General features: G+C 36.1%; 1 protein-coding gene across 2 annotated transcripts in view; it reads right to left on the bottom strand.

The window, feature by feature from the left end:
• The window catches only part of MBP (myelin basic protein), a 122,831-nt gene that overhangs the window by 94,625 nt on the left and 14,084 nt on the right, over positions 1–14,122 (bottom strand). For both annotated transcript variants that reach the window (XM_062570053.1, XM_062570054.1), the window contains one exon: positions 3,034–3,108. In XM_062570053.1, the coding sequence (XP_062426037.1) occupies positions 3,034–3,084 (51 nt within the window). In that variant the 5' untranslated portion in view covers positions 3,085–3,108. Of the gene's footprint in view, positions 1–3,033; positions 3,109–14,122 lie in introns of those variants that run through there.

Genomic DNA, 14,122 nt, shown 5'->3' with positions numbered 1-14,122 from the left:
AAGTTCTGTCTGAATATGAAGAAAAACTTCTTTACAGTGAGAGTGACAGAGCACTGGTATAGACTGCCTGAAGAGGTTGTGGAGTCTTGTCTAGAGATATTCAAAACTCGCCATGACGCAATCTTGTCTACCATGCTCTAGGTGACCCTGCTTCAGCAGGGGACTGAACTAGATCCCTTCCAACCTCAACCATTCTGTGATTCTGTGATTGCTGGATTCATTGAATACTACTTATGCCTCCCACAAAAACTATTAAAAATGCAGACATAGGAAATAAGAGAAAGATCTAAAAGAAATGAGACAGAATATGTTACTGTTTTATTTAAAACATACATGTTGTTGTAAATATTTTCCTCCTCACTTAGGTGAAATTGATCATCTGTTTTCAAAACATCCAATTAGCTACACAATCTCTCCTCCTTTTTTATGAAAGAATTATTATAGGCTGGCATATTTATAAATCTAGATAACAACAATATTTTAAAAGAAACATCACAGCATGAGAAGCCATCGTGTTGTCTTTTGCAAATTTGCCAAGTTGAAAGCATTTTGATTTCATGATAAAAATGTGATGAATTAATTACTTTCTGGTTCTCCATCTACAATTTTGTCATTTAAATACCCAAATTTACTGAAAATAAAACAAAGGTAGATGTCAACTCAAAAACATAGTCATTGCTGTTATACATTACAGGACATTCACTGGACACGTAAGAGTTATGACTGCAGCTGTCTGCCAATAGTCTCTCTAGCCACCATTCATGTAAGAGCTATCTTGAGAACTGGTCTCAGTTCAGGACCCAGTACAATGTTTGTGCAGCAAATTTGGTATCACTTGTTCAAAGCAGCTGTCTAAGATGGTATTCTCCTTTTGTATTGTATTTTGGGGGAACAGAAAAATTGCAACCAGGTTGAAGTTTCAAAAAATGAATTTTAGAAGGCCACTTAATGAAATGTTAGCTTCTTTAACTGTAATCCTGCTGTTAAGAGCAAAGAGCAGCAGTTCCTCATTTCCATTACAGTCCCTGCAAGTTCTCCACAATTGTTTCCCATATCATACTACAAGACTGCTGGGAAAACAATTTTAATTGCAGTTATGCAGCTGAACAACGAGAATAGTTTTTAGTTTAAAAGGAGAAAAAAAAAGTATCACCTATGGTTACTACTAACATTAAGAACTTTACTACTGCCTGTAAGAACTGAATCAAGATTGACCGGTTGTACACAATACATAGTAGCACCTTAACCATGTATTTCCTGATTTAAATCTGTGGTCCTATCATTTCTTGCAACATTATTATTGTTCTATGTGCATAAAGGGAGATCTTGATAAAGCATTTCCTATTTTTCAGTTTGGTCTTCTGTTTTATTTTTACATGACAATGAGTGAGAGACAGAGTACTACTACAGAAAAATACATTCCACCTTCAGAAATATTTAGGTAAATAAATGCCATTTTGATTGCAGAAACAGCATTTTTTATGGACTAGTTGGGCAAAACAAAGAATCCAGACAATCCATTTCCTTGATGATCTGTCTCGTGTATTAGTTGTGAGATTCATGCTCACCTGCCTTATGCTCACCACTGCAGGATCTACATCTATTGCTATCGCTATTCCTTTGAAGAAGCCTTTCTACTTTGAGGATCTACGTGCCAGACAACTCATCAATCTGTCACCCAGATGTGTCAGACACATGTGATCCTAAAGTGGGAGAAAAGTTATGATGTATTTCTCTGAGCAGGTTTTGTGCAGAGGATACACACTGCACAACAGCCCGTTGTGCTCAGAATACCTGCCAGATTACATTTGCAGGATCTCACAAACTTGATCAGAAAAGAACTGAAATATTTGGCTAAAGGTATCTGTTTGGTGCATTTGATGTGGTTGGATCATGACAACACCATTTCCTGGAAAGGAAGTAACCAGAAGCTTTGAGGTAATGACCTCAACACAGGGCACACATTACTTTTTGCATTAAAACTGAACCTTAGGGCCACAACACCATTCTGTAATGCACTGCACACACACAAAACAGAAACACATGTAGCCTATCATTCTCTGATCCTCCTGTTTTCTCCTTCTTCCTTCCAGTGTGCTTACCTATTTTCCAACATTCTGCCTCCCCGAAGGAGATGTCAAAGAGCTAGTAGCTATATAATTTCCAGCCTGTTTACCTTTTGGGGTTGGCTGCTTATCTGTGGCACTGCAAAGCAAAACACCTGTATTCCTCCATACAAAGCACAGAATCTAGAGTGTGGGCTCAGGCTGTTAACTGATATTTTTGGGAAGAGATGGGAAGAAGAAAGTTAGAAACAGCTAGTAACAAGAAGCAACTTTTTATAGTAAGGACCTCTGTAAACATTATTTCTGTACAACTTAGAAAAACAAAAAAATAAGGTATTATTACAAGGCAAACAGCCTTTGTCTCCTGCAATACACAGCGTCAAAAATATATAACACAAAATACAGTGTCAGAAGAGGCCTGAAAAGCAGTATCAACTTCTAATTAACATTTTGACATTTTTTTTCTTTTTACTGGGGAGGAGATTTTAAAACCATATCACTCAAAATGGAAAAAATTTTTCTTTATGATTCTCTTATTTTAAATGTCTTCATGAAGTTCCTTTCTTATGGATTAATATTTAGCCATAGCCAATCACGGCCGAAATAGAAAGCTGTCAACAAGTAGAATGTTATTCAGATAATTTTTTCCTTAAAAATTGCTGCTGTTGCCTTCTTCTAAAGCTCACTAGGTTCATTTTCACCATGACTGAGAAGCTTCTTATCCGATACACATCTGAAGCATGAAAACACCACATCTCTCATTATATCCAGCTCAGCAAAATCCAAATTTCATTTTCTCATACAGAACCTTCTCCTCTTAAAGTATATTATAATAAACAACTGTAGAAGAGTAACGGTGAAAGTAATTTTGTAAACAACATAAATACTATTTACATACTACATAATATGAGTTTGATAACCTGTCTATTTCTCAAATAGCCCTGCCTCTTGTATTTTCCACTCTTACCTTGGTTGGCTTCTCAGTGCTATGTTCTCGCTTTCCTACATGGTTCCCCATGACAGATCACCAGAACTTCAAATTCTGAAAAATAAAACCAAAACAGTATTTTTGCAACCAACACTGAAACATTTATACTGTAACACTAATTAAATTTTATATGACACAAAAGGATAGCTCTTGTACAACTAGAATTTTTACAGCTCAAAGTAAGATCTTTAAAAGGCTCAGTAAAAAAATACTTATCCGATCTGTTTTGCAAATCTAAACAACAGAAAGATTTCCTTCTGCTAAAACGGAAAAAAAAAAAAAAAAGAAAAAGAAAAACAGAGAAGGTAAGTTTAATAGGAAATCTGCACATAAACCAAGACTGCAGCAGAAATTAGGTAGAAGCCATCTCTTTCAAAGTTATATTTAAAATACCAAAACATTGTAATAGCTATCAACTGATCTGTATCTTCAAGCTTTTATAAAAGATCACAAATTCTTTAAAAATCATATTAGCTATTATATAAACACCAATTACTGGGGAAAAAAACCACATTGAACTGCTAGTAATTTGCTGTGGAGGTGAGATATATTCTCTACGCATACACTTTTTGGCCAACTGCATAAGAATGGAGTGTCAAGCCCTTCTTTGTATTTTCTGGTTCATCCTGTTGTATCTCAGCTTTAAGTGACCTGATGCAGGTTCAACCACAATATTTCACGAATTTCAGCTTTTGGTTGATACTTCTGGTTATGCTACATATTTCTTCTCATAGAGTGTATGTTTTTATACCTCATACACACTGTTGCTTTCAGCTGATCTAAATGTAATGCAAGGAAGCATTTAAAGCCCCAAAACTTAAAACTGTATAGAAAAAGAAGTACCAAGCTGACATTTTCTTCTCAGAATTATGGACCGAACTTTCAGCCATCAAGTTCAGTTTCTGGGGCTAACAGTATTATTTCATTACTCTGCAATAGTATTATAAACCTAGTGTTATAAAAGCTTTGTGTCAGAAACCTTTGCATAACCCTCTCACTATCAGATCGCTAAGTTATTTTGTTAGGTACAATCTTATGCAAAGGTTTGGGAGAAAAGGACAACAGACCTTTATTATTGTAGAAAATGTGTGAACTCCAGGCTGTTCATTAATAACTGTGTTTTCCAACAAGTGTAATAATCCCCCAGCCACCTGGGTGCATTTGTGTACCAAAGGATACTCATAAGGATAGAGACTTTGATTACTTATGATCTTCCTCCACAGAAACGTGTGCTTTATCAAAAGTAACTCTACCATGTCTCTTAACTGAACTTTTGGAGAGATTAGTAGAACTGTTTAGTTTTTATCCTCAGATTCAAAGTTTCAAAGGAATGAGGTGCTACAATACCAAATCCACCATTCACTGAATTCCACTCACTCTAAAAATGACTGTCATACATTGCTCTATCTGTTGAACAATTCGCCCCTGGTATTTGCTTCTGAGGTCTCACAAAAGAAAAACTAAAAACCATTAATTAAGCTTACACCAGGTAGTGTTTACTGGCAAACTGTAATAACAGATTTTTAAAACAGTGCTATCCATCCTATAAAAGATTAGGATAAAAAATATATAGTCTTTAAAATTGTTAACAACCAAAGAATCAGCACAAACAATTCATGTTTTCCTGAAACTAAGAAAATTATCCTGAAAAATACAAACAAATGCATGTACACTAGATTCCTGAGCTGGACTAGCTCAAAGTGGCCTTTCCTCTACAAAAGACGAGCAACAGCTCACCCCTGACATTGCCTACTTGGCAACATAAGCAAAACATCAAATGGAATACAAAGCTATAGCAAACATTCAGATAGGCATCTAAGGGTTCCAAGCGTTCCTTTTCCAGTCATATACAGAAACAACTATCAAACTTGAACTACAATATATATTTAAGAAAACAGACAGCGGAGCTAGCACAAAACTTGCAAACTAGTATTCTTATCTCTGTCCTGCCTCATCTTTCTCTCCTTGGTTTCTTCTGAGTAAAGCTTTGGGAACAACCACCTGTTCCCCTGAAACATTGAGCACAGCAGAATCCCAATTCTGCACTACCAAGGTGGAAAAAGGTATCAGACACGAACAATGCTTTTGTACCACAATGTGAAACTATGCAGATAAATGTTGAAAATTACCTGTTAGCTTCATAACATACAGTGAAAACAAAAACAATAAACAAAACACTTCTGTTATGTTACAACCTAGATAGCTGCCAATGACAAGCTGAAAGGCTGATTTTCTCCTCAAACATCTGCACAAACAAAGCAAAAAAGAAAAAAGAGAAAAAGAGAAACACACAAAACGGTACACTGAAAGACAGCTAATGCTAATAAATCACATATGGAATAGAATTTATAAAAATGCTTGGTGGAAGGAAAAGCATAACATTATTCACCTACATATGGGCTGAGTATTAGGTTTTTCTATATGAAGAGACTAAAATGCTGAAAACTAAAAATTAATTAAGCCCATAAATCTGCACTCCCTTTTCCTGTACTATTTTGAATATGTCACAGGGACAACATGTGATAAAATTCATGATTTACTCTTCTTATTCTCACTTCATATCTAGAAACACTAGTAAACATTACTGTATTAGTAAACACTAATTCAACCAGATTTTACTTCATCTTTTTCATGCATAAATGAACACAGATGTTTAAACACAAGATGATAAATTTGCCATACATGCTTGCTACAAATTCCTCACATTGAGATAAAGCTACCTTTCAAAGGGACAAAAGCAACCAGATAGTTGCTACTAGAAGTCATAGAATTCTTCATGCTACCTATTAAATGGAGAAAACTGCAATTTAATTCGTTGGGGAAAAAAGAACTTCCAAAAAATCTGAAGTGACCTAAAAGTAGAAATGCATAGTGCAAAGTATTCTGTAGACATCTGATTAGGAAGTGAAAACATACGTATACACAAGGTATATAACCATTAAAATAATTCAGAGCAACAGATAAAAAGACCTAACTTCTCTCTTTACACTTACTCAGAAGGCCTCCTAACTTGATTAAACTTGGAGAACATGGGTCATTTTCAGGAGGAAGTACCAGCTGCTGCTAAGTCTTAAAGACTGATTATAATTCTTACTGTTCTAGAAAGACCACACTACGCAGCTCATATATGTTCTTATCTGTAAGCAATGAATTGAGTAACTTCAATTGGATTACTCACTGTATAATCTTTGTAGAAACGTGTAGCCAACTATTTAAAAAATCTGCCAGGGAAGAAGATTTGTATTTTCTTTTTAGTCACCTTCATAACATGTAGAATGCCAGAATAAGCAGCTATGTATATATTCAAGAAGCTTTTTCTAGCAGTCATTAACAAATGACATTCAGCTGACCAACATTCTTGTTTGCATAGGAATCCATGCATGCTTTAGCATAGATAAACAGCCACAAAAACAGCCATGAAGCTCTAAAATAACGAAAAACAAAACTGCTCTGGAAGCATTGTAGAACTGCCATAACCCTCACTGAGCTGGGCATGAATCACTTCAAACAGCAAGATTCCAAAACAGGCCTGAGCACAAGACCAAGCTTATGACCACACCAACAGTATTTGTCCTAAACCTTCCTGATGAAGCACAGAAGGTTTCATATTTCCTGTGAGATGAAAGATCTGACATGTGAGCTTAAGTCACAAGTGGATCTGCGAGGATCCTAATATCGTACCTGTCCACCTATAAAATTCCCTGTTAAACCTGCTGGTTTCAGTACAGTAAAACTGTCCTAGAGGCACAGGAAATGACAATCCACGTGAACAAACTGATTTAACAGCATCGAGGGCCCAGTTGAAAATGCTTCTGCTACCCAACAACCTCTGTGTGTGAATTAGTGACTCAGGCCTCCAAGCTGTACACAGCAACTTACTTCTCTCCAACGGAACAGCTGATTAGAAACAAGGGTTTGTAAACATACATGATTATTTTATTCCATTGCAGTCCATCTGTTGAAACTAAGTGGTATTTATAGTTAAAAAAGAGGATCTAATCATCTTTACCTCCCCTCCCCACACAATCCTGTAAAAAGGTTTAAATTATGATTTAAAATTAGAAGTCTTACTGAATGGCAGAAAACTTTTTTTTAAAAAAAGGTTTCTGAATATACCAAGAAAGGTAGTGGTGTTACTCTTTTCAAGTTAGGCAGCTTTAACTGAAAATCTGAGTTTTCTCCCTCCCCTGAAGGGACCCTTAGAAAAAGTTTAATACTAGTAATCCTAGACACTAAAGAGTGTCTATTTTCCTCCTATAATATCTAATAGAACATCATAATTTTTCTATATTCTAAAAACACACAAATTTCAACCCAGGAGCTAGTTTACAGTGACAACTAGTGAATCATAACAATTCAGGAATTACAAGAGTAATCTACCTAGAGAACCTTTACTGAACATTAATGGTTACCTATGTTTAAAATCCATAAAGGTAAATCACAGGATGCCGCAAATGCATTAAGCGTTACCCTCAAAAAGCAATTTAGTTATGTAAAATAAGGGTTAGATCCTACCTCCTCCCACACACTTAAGTGTATGACTCAACAGAACTACTCATAATAATAAAGGTATGCAAGTACTTACATATTTACAAGTATCAGATCATAATTTTTATCTTGTCTAGGAATACATATTCACCACTGACTGATGTCAGTGAATAATGGTGTGGAGCTACAATACTAGATACAATTATCAAGTGCTTATGGTATTACTCATTCATGGGAAGAATCACTGTAGAAAATAAAAACATTTGAGGAATTTATTTAAAACTTTTCCTGGCACATTAATTAATATTCTTTTCCAAATAAAAACAATATTTTATTACTATATCTTTATTTTATTAGACAAAATAAAAAGAACTAAATTACCTTTAAGCAATGGACAAATTCTATTTAATTTTGGCAGCCTTCTAACTTTGTTGTAACGTTCCAATTACAAGCTTACTCAAAGTGACTTAAAAAAAAAAATTTTCCAGTGTCAGGTCCAGGTTATGCAGCTTGCTGGGAAGCAAGCTGAAATGTACCTTAGCACTGGCTGTCACATAGTTGCAAATGTTTGAGTGTTTTTAGGCTCTCAGTGTGATACATATCTTTAGAAGGAAAGAGCCTGCACTTCAGCCTTCTTTGAGAACAGATCAAGATACTGGGCACACGTAAACTGTTTATTCAGAATTCCCTTATTGTAGTAATTTTGTACTCTTACATACTGAAGAAGAATCTCCAGATGGATCAGGTGAGCACCCTAGCACTAATTTCACAAGTAGCTACAGCCAGATACTTCAGTGACAGATGCAGTCAACCACGTAATAAAGGTAACCCGCCTCACGGGCAAATTCCTTCCTAGGAATCCTGCCCTCTTAGTTCAACTGTTAAATTATTTCATAAAATGTAACACTTTAAATCCCTTACAAGTTTCATCATTATTTAATCTAATTTTTTTTACCCATGAAAGCGTGTAATACTTGTTAGATCACACCATACTTTGCTTTTGCCTTACACAACGTTACTTCTCTGAGCAACCCTTTCTAAAAGGATAAAGTAACATGGTATATCTGGAATAACATGTGCCAGTCATGTGAACGATCAAAACCAGGACTTTAGCGGTGACCATATATATATATATATATATGTATATATTTTTTAATCAGAGAAGCCACAGGAGTTCACTACTGACACACATATTTAGTTACATTTATACAGTGCCTTCCATAATAGAAATTTGTCCTTGGCCTCTCAAAGAGGCAGGGGAAGATCTGAAACGCTACTCACGCAAGAATCAAAGTATCTATACTCCCTAGTGCTTGCTCCGTAGTTTACTTACACCTTGTGTCTCATTGCAAAGGATACAAAAAATCATTCAACAATTGGCATAATTTCATTCAAATATTACGACATAGCAGAAAGGCTATACCCCTGGGGTAGATGATATTCTGTGAAACAACACTGTTGAAAGCTATTTCTTAAAAGTGTCATGGGTTAAGCACAGCAGACCGGACCCAAGAATTTTTTAAAAGTCTTTTCTGACTGCTTTGTTCACATTTTTCCTGTCTCCTACAAGAAGGATAATAATCTTTAAAAACAATTATAATGAAAAAGTTGAAACACTGTAACTTAGACTTCCCTTGCTTTTCTCTTCTTTCCTTTTTTTCAACTCACTCCACTCTTTCTGAAAGACTGTTAGCCCCATCCTCCCCATAAAGAAAAGATATAAAACAAATTTCTCGACAGCCTTTTCTGCTCCCCTTTGTAAACAGGTAAGTGCTCACCTGACATAATTTAGCACACACCGATATCCATGCTTTACTCCCTGATGCAAACCTTGAACAATTACGATCAAATTGTATTAACCACATGGTCACTGTTTGACTTCAAAACACAAAGATTTGTGGAATATTGTGAACTGTGTGACAATCCACCTGCAGGGGCACAAGGAATTATCTTCACTTTAAGAAAAAGGCCAATACATTTGACAGGGGAGCTAGCAACCGTTCGCAGAGCTCTAGGGTAATGCATGGGTGCCCCTAGCACTCCTGAGCCCCACCATCACACCATCCCACCTTCCAGCTCTGCGGCCTGTTGATCGTGTCCTTTTTTCTACCACAACACCTACACCTCAGACACCTGACATAACAGGAATTTCCCTTGCAAATTCACAAGCACAATGTGCCTTCACTCACAAACCAGTGAGCAAAGAGAACTATGTTGCCTAACACGCACATCCTCTGAGCCTGCTGCAAAAAGGAAATTGTGCCCTAATATCAAAATAAGAGAGTCCCCTGTTCTCATTTCATTCTCCAAAATCAAATTCACTTAGCTTGCTATATACGATCAATGTTTTGGGTCTTCTGAACAGACAATATATAATCCTCCATTACAAATTATTTTATTGCATTCATTTAAAGCATTCATTGATTGATACAACACCTACATGCTAACACATACCAGACATATAATACACCCTCATTTTTCATCCTTTCAGATATCCTATAAATTTTTTTTGAATGAATGAAAGATGGAGAACTTTGTTTTCTGCATGGACTGTAAAAGCTAGGAACAAGTGTTGTTTTTTCCTCAATCTTCTGAAAAGAGTCAGATACATGCTCATCAGTGGCTTTTCCCCACTTCTTAGCTTCTTTAAGACATAGCTAAAGTCACAAACTTGTCCTAAATGCTAAAATATTAAAAACAAACAAACAATACACAGAAATATATAACATAAGTGTAGTATTCATCAGAAAAGGAAAGAGAAGAATGAAATTCAATTCCAAATTATGGAGAATTCCAGGCCAAAGTAATAACCTTACCAGTACTAGATGGGGAAAAAAGCAGAAAGCAATCAAGAAAACAAACAAACAAACAAAAAAAGAACTATTATTTGTTAGCGACTTTCCATTTTTGAAATTAAGGTCCTCTGAGATCAGAGGAAACCTAACATCTCTTTTCACATAACAATGAAAAGATACTATGAAAACAAGAACAAGACATATTTGAAGACTCACAATTTTCTTCTCGTCTGCAGTCTGAGGAAAAAATGAGAAGTTCTCTCCCAGTGGTGAACCGTATATTCTCCCGTTCTAGGTGAGGAAGGTCATCTAAAGCTTCCCAGGGAACACAGCCACTTTGATGATCAGTGTTTCATTAACACACTGCAGTGACTGATGACAAAACGCACACCTGCAGTTCTAAATGCACATGAATCAAAGGCACTGTATGCTGGCTCTTATCTTTTCATATTCAGCAGACTGACAGATGGGACACGAAGATGATTCACCCTCTCCAGACACCGTTAACTTTGCTGTGACAAAACATTTAACCACTACATACATCTCATTTAAATAACTAAAAAAGAAAAAAAGAAAGAAAAAACCTCTCTGCCCCACCTTCCTCTCCTTCTCTTCTGATTTCATACGTGGTTGCTATGTTTACAGTACAGATGGACTAAGAGGTGGATTTCCTATAAATGCCCCTTTATTATATTTGGCATAAAAATATCTATTACAAAAGGCTCTGACTTTTTGTCGTACTCCAAGTCGATTCTCTTGGCTAAATCTACTGCTGTAAACTTAGGTCTCTTCCCCACCCATAAATCCAGTACCAAAGATGCATAAAACCCAGGTTTTCCTCCTCCACTGCGAAGAACTGTATCCTTATCAAAACGCTCATATTCCTCACTCTGTGTTACGCTCTTCTCTCCTTTTTGCCTTCTATTTTTAGCCTGATTGCCTGAGTGTTCATGCATAGAATTATGTTCTGAAAGCAATTTCTTTTTAAGTGACTTTATGGAAATTTAGTCCTCAATTTTTTTAGTTTGTGAATGTGCTTAATAAATGTAGCAAAGTAGGAAAAAATCTGTTTTACCTTCTAACAGGTTACTGTTAATATCTGTAGCCTATTAGCATACTCACAAACAAAATGACTCTCCAGCTTGAAAAGGTTTCCTATGTGCATTGCAACTGACGGACACCTCAGGAAGCTTAAGTAAAGCCTTACAAATTCCTCTACTTCTAAATCAGTAAACTAATTTGAGAACACTGACTTCAAAGCTGAAGGGAAGCAATTTATTTGAGCTCACGGATACCAGTCTGGCAACACAGATATTACAACAAATTGGGGTTTTCTCCCTTAATGGTATGATAGCCTACGTTCCCTTCCAAATAGAGAAGCAGAAAATACTCATTGCTGAAGTCAACTGTAAATGGGAAAGGGAATAATATATCCGAAAAATAAATTTATCTCCTTTGAAAAGGGAATTTTAGCCTAGTATATTGGCCTTGATTGGATTAGATGTGAGGCTCAGCAGGTTACAGTCACTAAGCTGTGAGTTGTTGTACTTTGGAATTTTAAATAATTAATGAGTAACAGCAGCAATCCTGCTACTGAAATCTGCATGAGAAACCACTTAAGTCTTTACATCATCCTGCTACAATTATTGTAATTGTGTGCTTCTTTCAATGTGCTTTAACAACTACTTTAGTGCACTACAGTTTATTTAAATCTTATGTCACGTACTGCTGTAACTTTCCCAACCTTTATATAGGCTTTGTAAAGAGGCAGTATAGGAACGATCATTACAGAGTAACTACTGAAGAGAACAATGACAGTCTCAGGAAAAAAAAAATCTATTTGGACATGAGAGTATACATATACAAGTCAGAATTATTTCTTTTCATTTCATTAAAAAGAAAATTGGAGCATTTATTTCATGTTAAAAGAAAGACAAAGGAATGTGTCAGGTCAACAACTAGTTTTTTCAGGATAGTTTTTCAATGTAGTTCAGCATTCATTTGTGTCTTCTTCAGTGGACAAAAGAAAAAAAGACAACAAAATCTTGCAATGTGACAAAATAATGGGGTAAATTCAAAAGCCTAAGAAAACACGTGTTGTAATAAGGAGAAAGGAGATTAACAGCTTATCTGCTTTCAGAACTCAACACTAAAATATACCTCAAAGTCTATTCTGCCTTCCCATTATATTATTACAGTTAAGTAATCTTAAAAGATAGTATTCACTGCACTTGCCACAAAAATGGTTTATTCTTGAACAAGTTGCACTTCTGAGCTGTGAGGACAAACTATTCTACTTTTATTGTTAAGTGAATGTCATTAAAATAAAATGAAAATGTACCAAATCATTAAAATTATGATAGTTCCCAGAGCCTCCAACCAAGAGAAGGTCGTATTAGGCCAGACAAAATGCAAAGATAGTGAAGATGTAAGTTCCCCACAGGTCTTGCAACAAGAGCATACAAAACATGGGAGTCAGGTTTACCTCCTACACAAAGACAGAATAAAGGCAGATATGATATGCAAAATATTACTTACAGCCTACTGGAGAAGCTTAGGTAGATAGCAGAACTTAAATCCAATGTTATAATTCTGGAAACCCTTCTCAGTTGCCATCTAATTCTGGAGTTTGTAATCACAACAGACACCTTTCTTATTTTAGAAGATCTTCAAGAACTTCCAAGTTCTGCCATCAGTCATACAAAACAGTACTCCAATCCTAAATACTCCATGGCTAAGCAGCTGCACACCATTTTACACCTAAACCCCATCAAAATACAGTAACGAGGTATTTTGATGCCATTCTAGATCTTATTTCAGTAGACTCTCTCAAACTTACAAATCTTGTATCTTATTCAGTGGAAAGGCTTATCACAAGATAGAGCGGAAACTACTGTAAACTTTTGTTTTTTAAACAGCTGTAGTGGGCGGTCACTCTTGCCTTTAAACAATAAGCTTGTGATGAGCATACTCACACAGGATGTGGGAAACCAGGGATCATTTTAGAAGATACTGAGGGGAAAGATCAGCCTATGACTTGATCACAGGGTAACTGTGAGTCACCACTGTGATCCGGCAAAGAAAAAGAAAAGACAAATACAGGCCTACATGAGAGTTTATTTCATATGTTGTATCATGAGAGATTATTTCCAGTCAAGACAGGGAAGAATTAATGTCATCATACAAGTCACTGGTATAACCTCAATCGAATAGAGCATGCAATTCTGGACAGCCAGAATTGGCCTTAACTACACGAATTTTTTACCAAAACAGATGTGAGGATGATGAGAGGAATAAGAGCCTACTGCACAGGGGTAAGATTTAAAGGCCATGAAATGTGAAGCCTATGAAAAATAATGCTAAATGACAATGCTGGCAAAGAAAAAACATACACTGCCCATGCACAAATCTAAGCTGAAAGTCAGAATGCTGTTTCTTCACATCAAAACAATAAGGCTCTGCAAGAACCAGAAGAGAGTAGAAAACCTAACCACTTTTGAGATAGCCATGAACAACGTGACCATTGTATTTAAAAAACTGCATGACCTGGTTCTTGTCATAGCAGAGGAATGGACCAAAACAGCATAGGAGACTCCTATTGCCTAAGGATATTCAAATTCATATTTCTAGAAAGTACAGCTGGAACCCTGGGGAAAGGGAAGGAGTACCTTTTGCTGAACCTGTTTGCATAGTGACTATGGGCATTGAAAACAAAACAAAACAGAAGAACTCCAAAACCAGAAAAACTGGGATCCCCTGGAGAAGGAGCGCAGAAGTGTACAGTT

Source organism: Rhea pennata, chromosome 2 (assembly GCF_028389875.1).
Source record: "Rhea pennata isolate bPtePen1 chromosome 2, bPtePen1.pri, whole genome shotgun sequence".
NCBI lineage: Eukaryota > Metazoa > Chordata > Aves > Rheiformes > Rheidae > Rhea > Rhea pennata.
The sequence above is the reverse complement of the archived record's forward strand: the minus strand, read 5'-3'. Positions and strand labels throughout refer to the sequence as shown.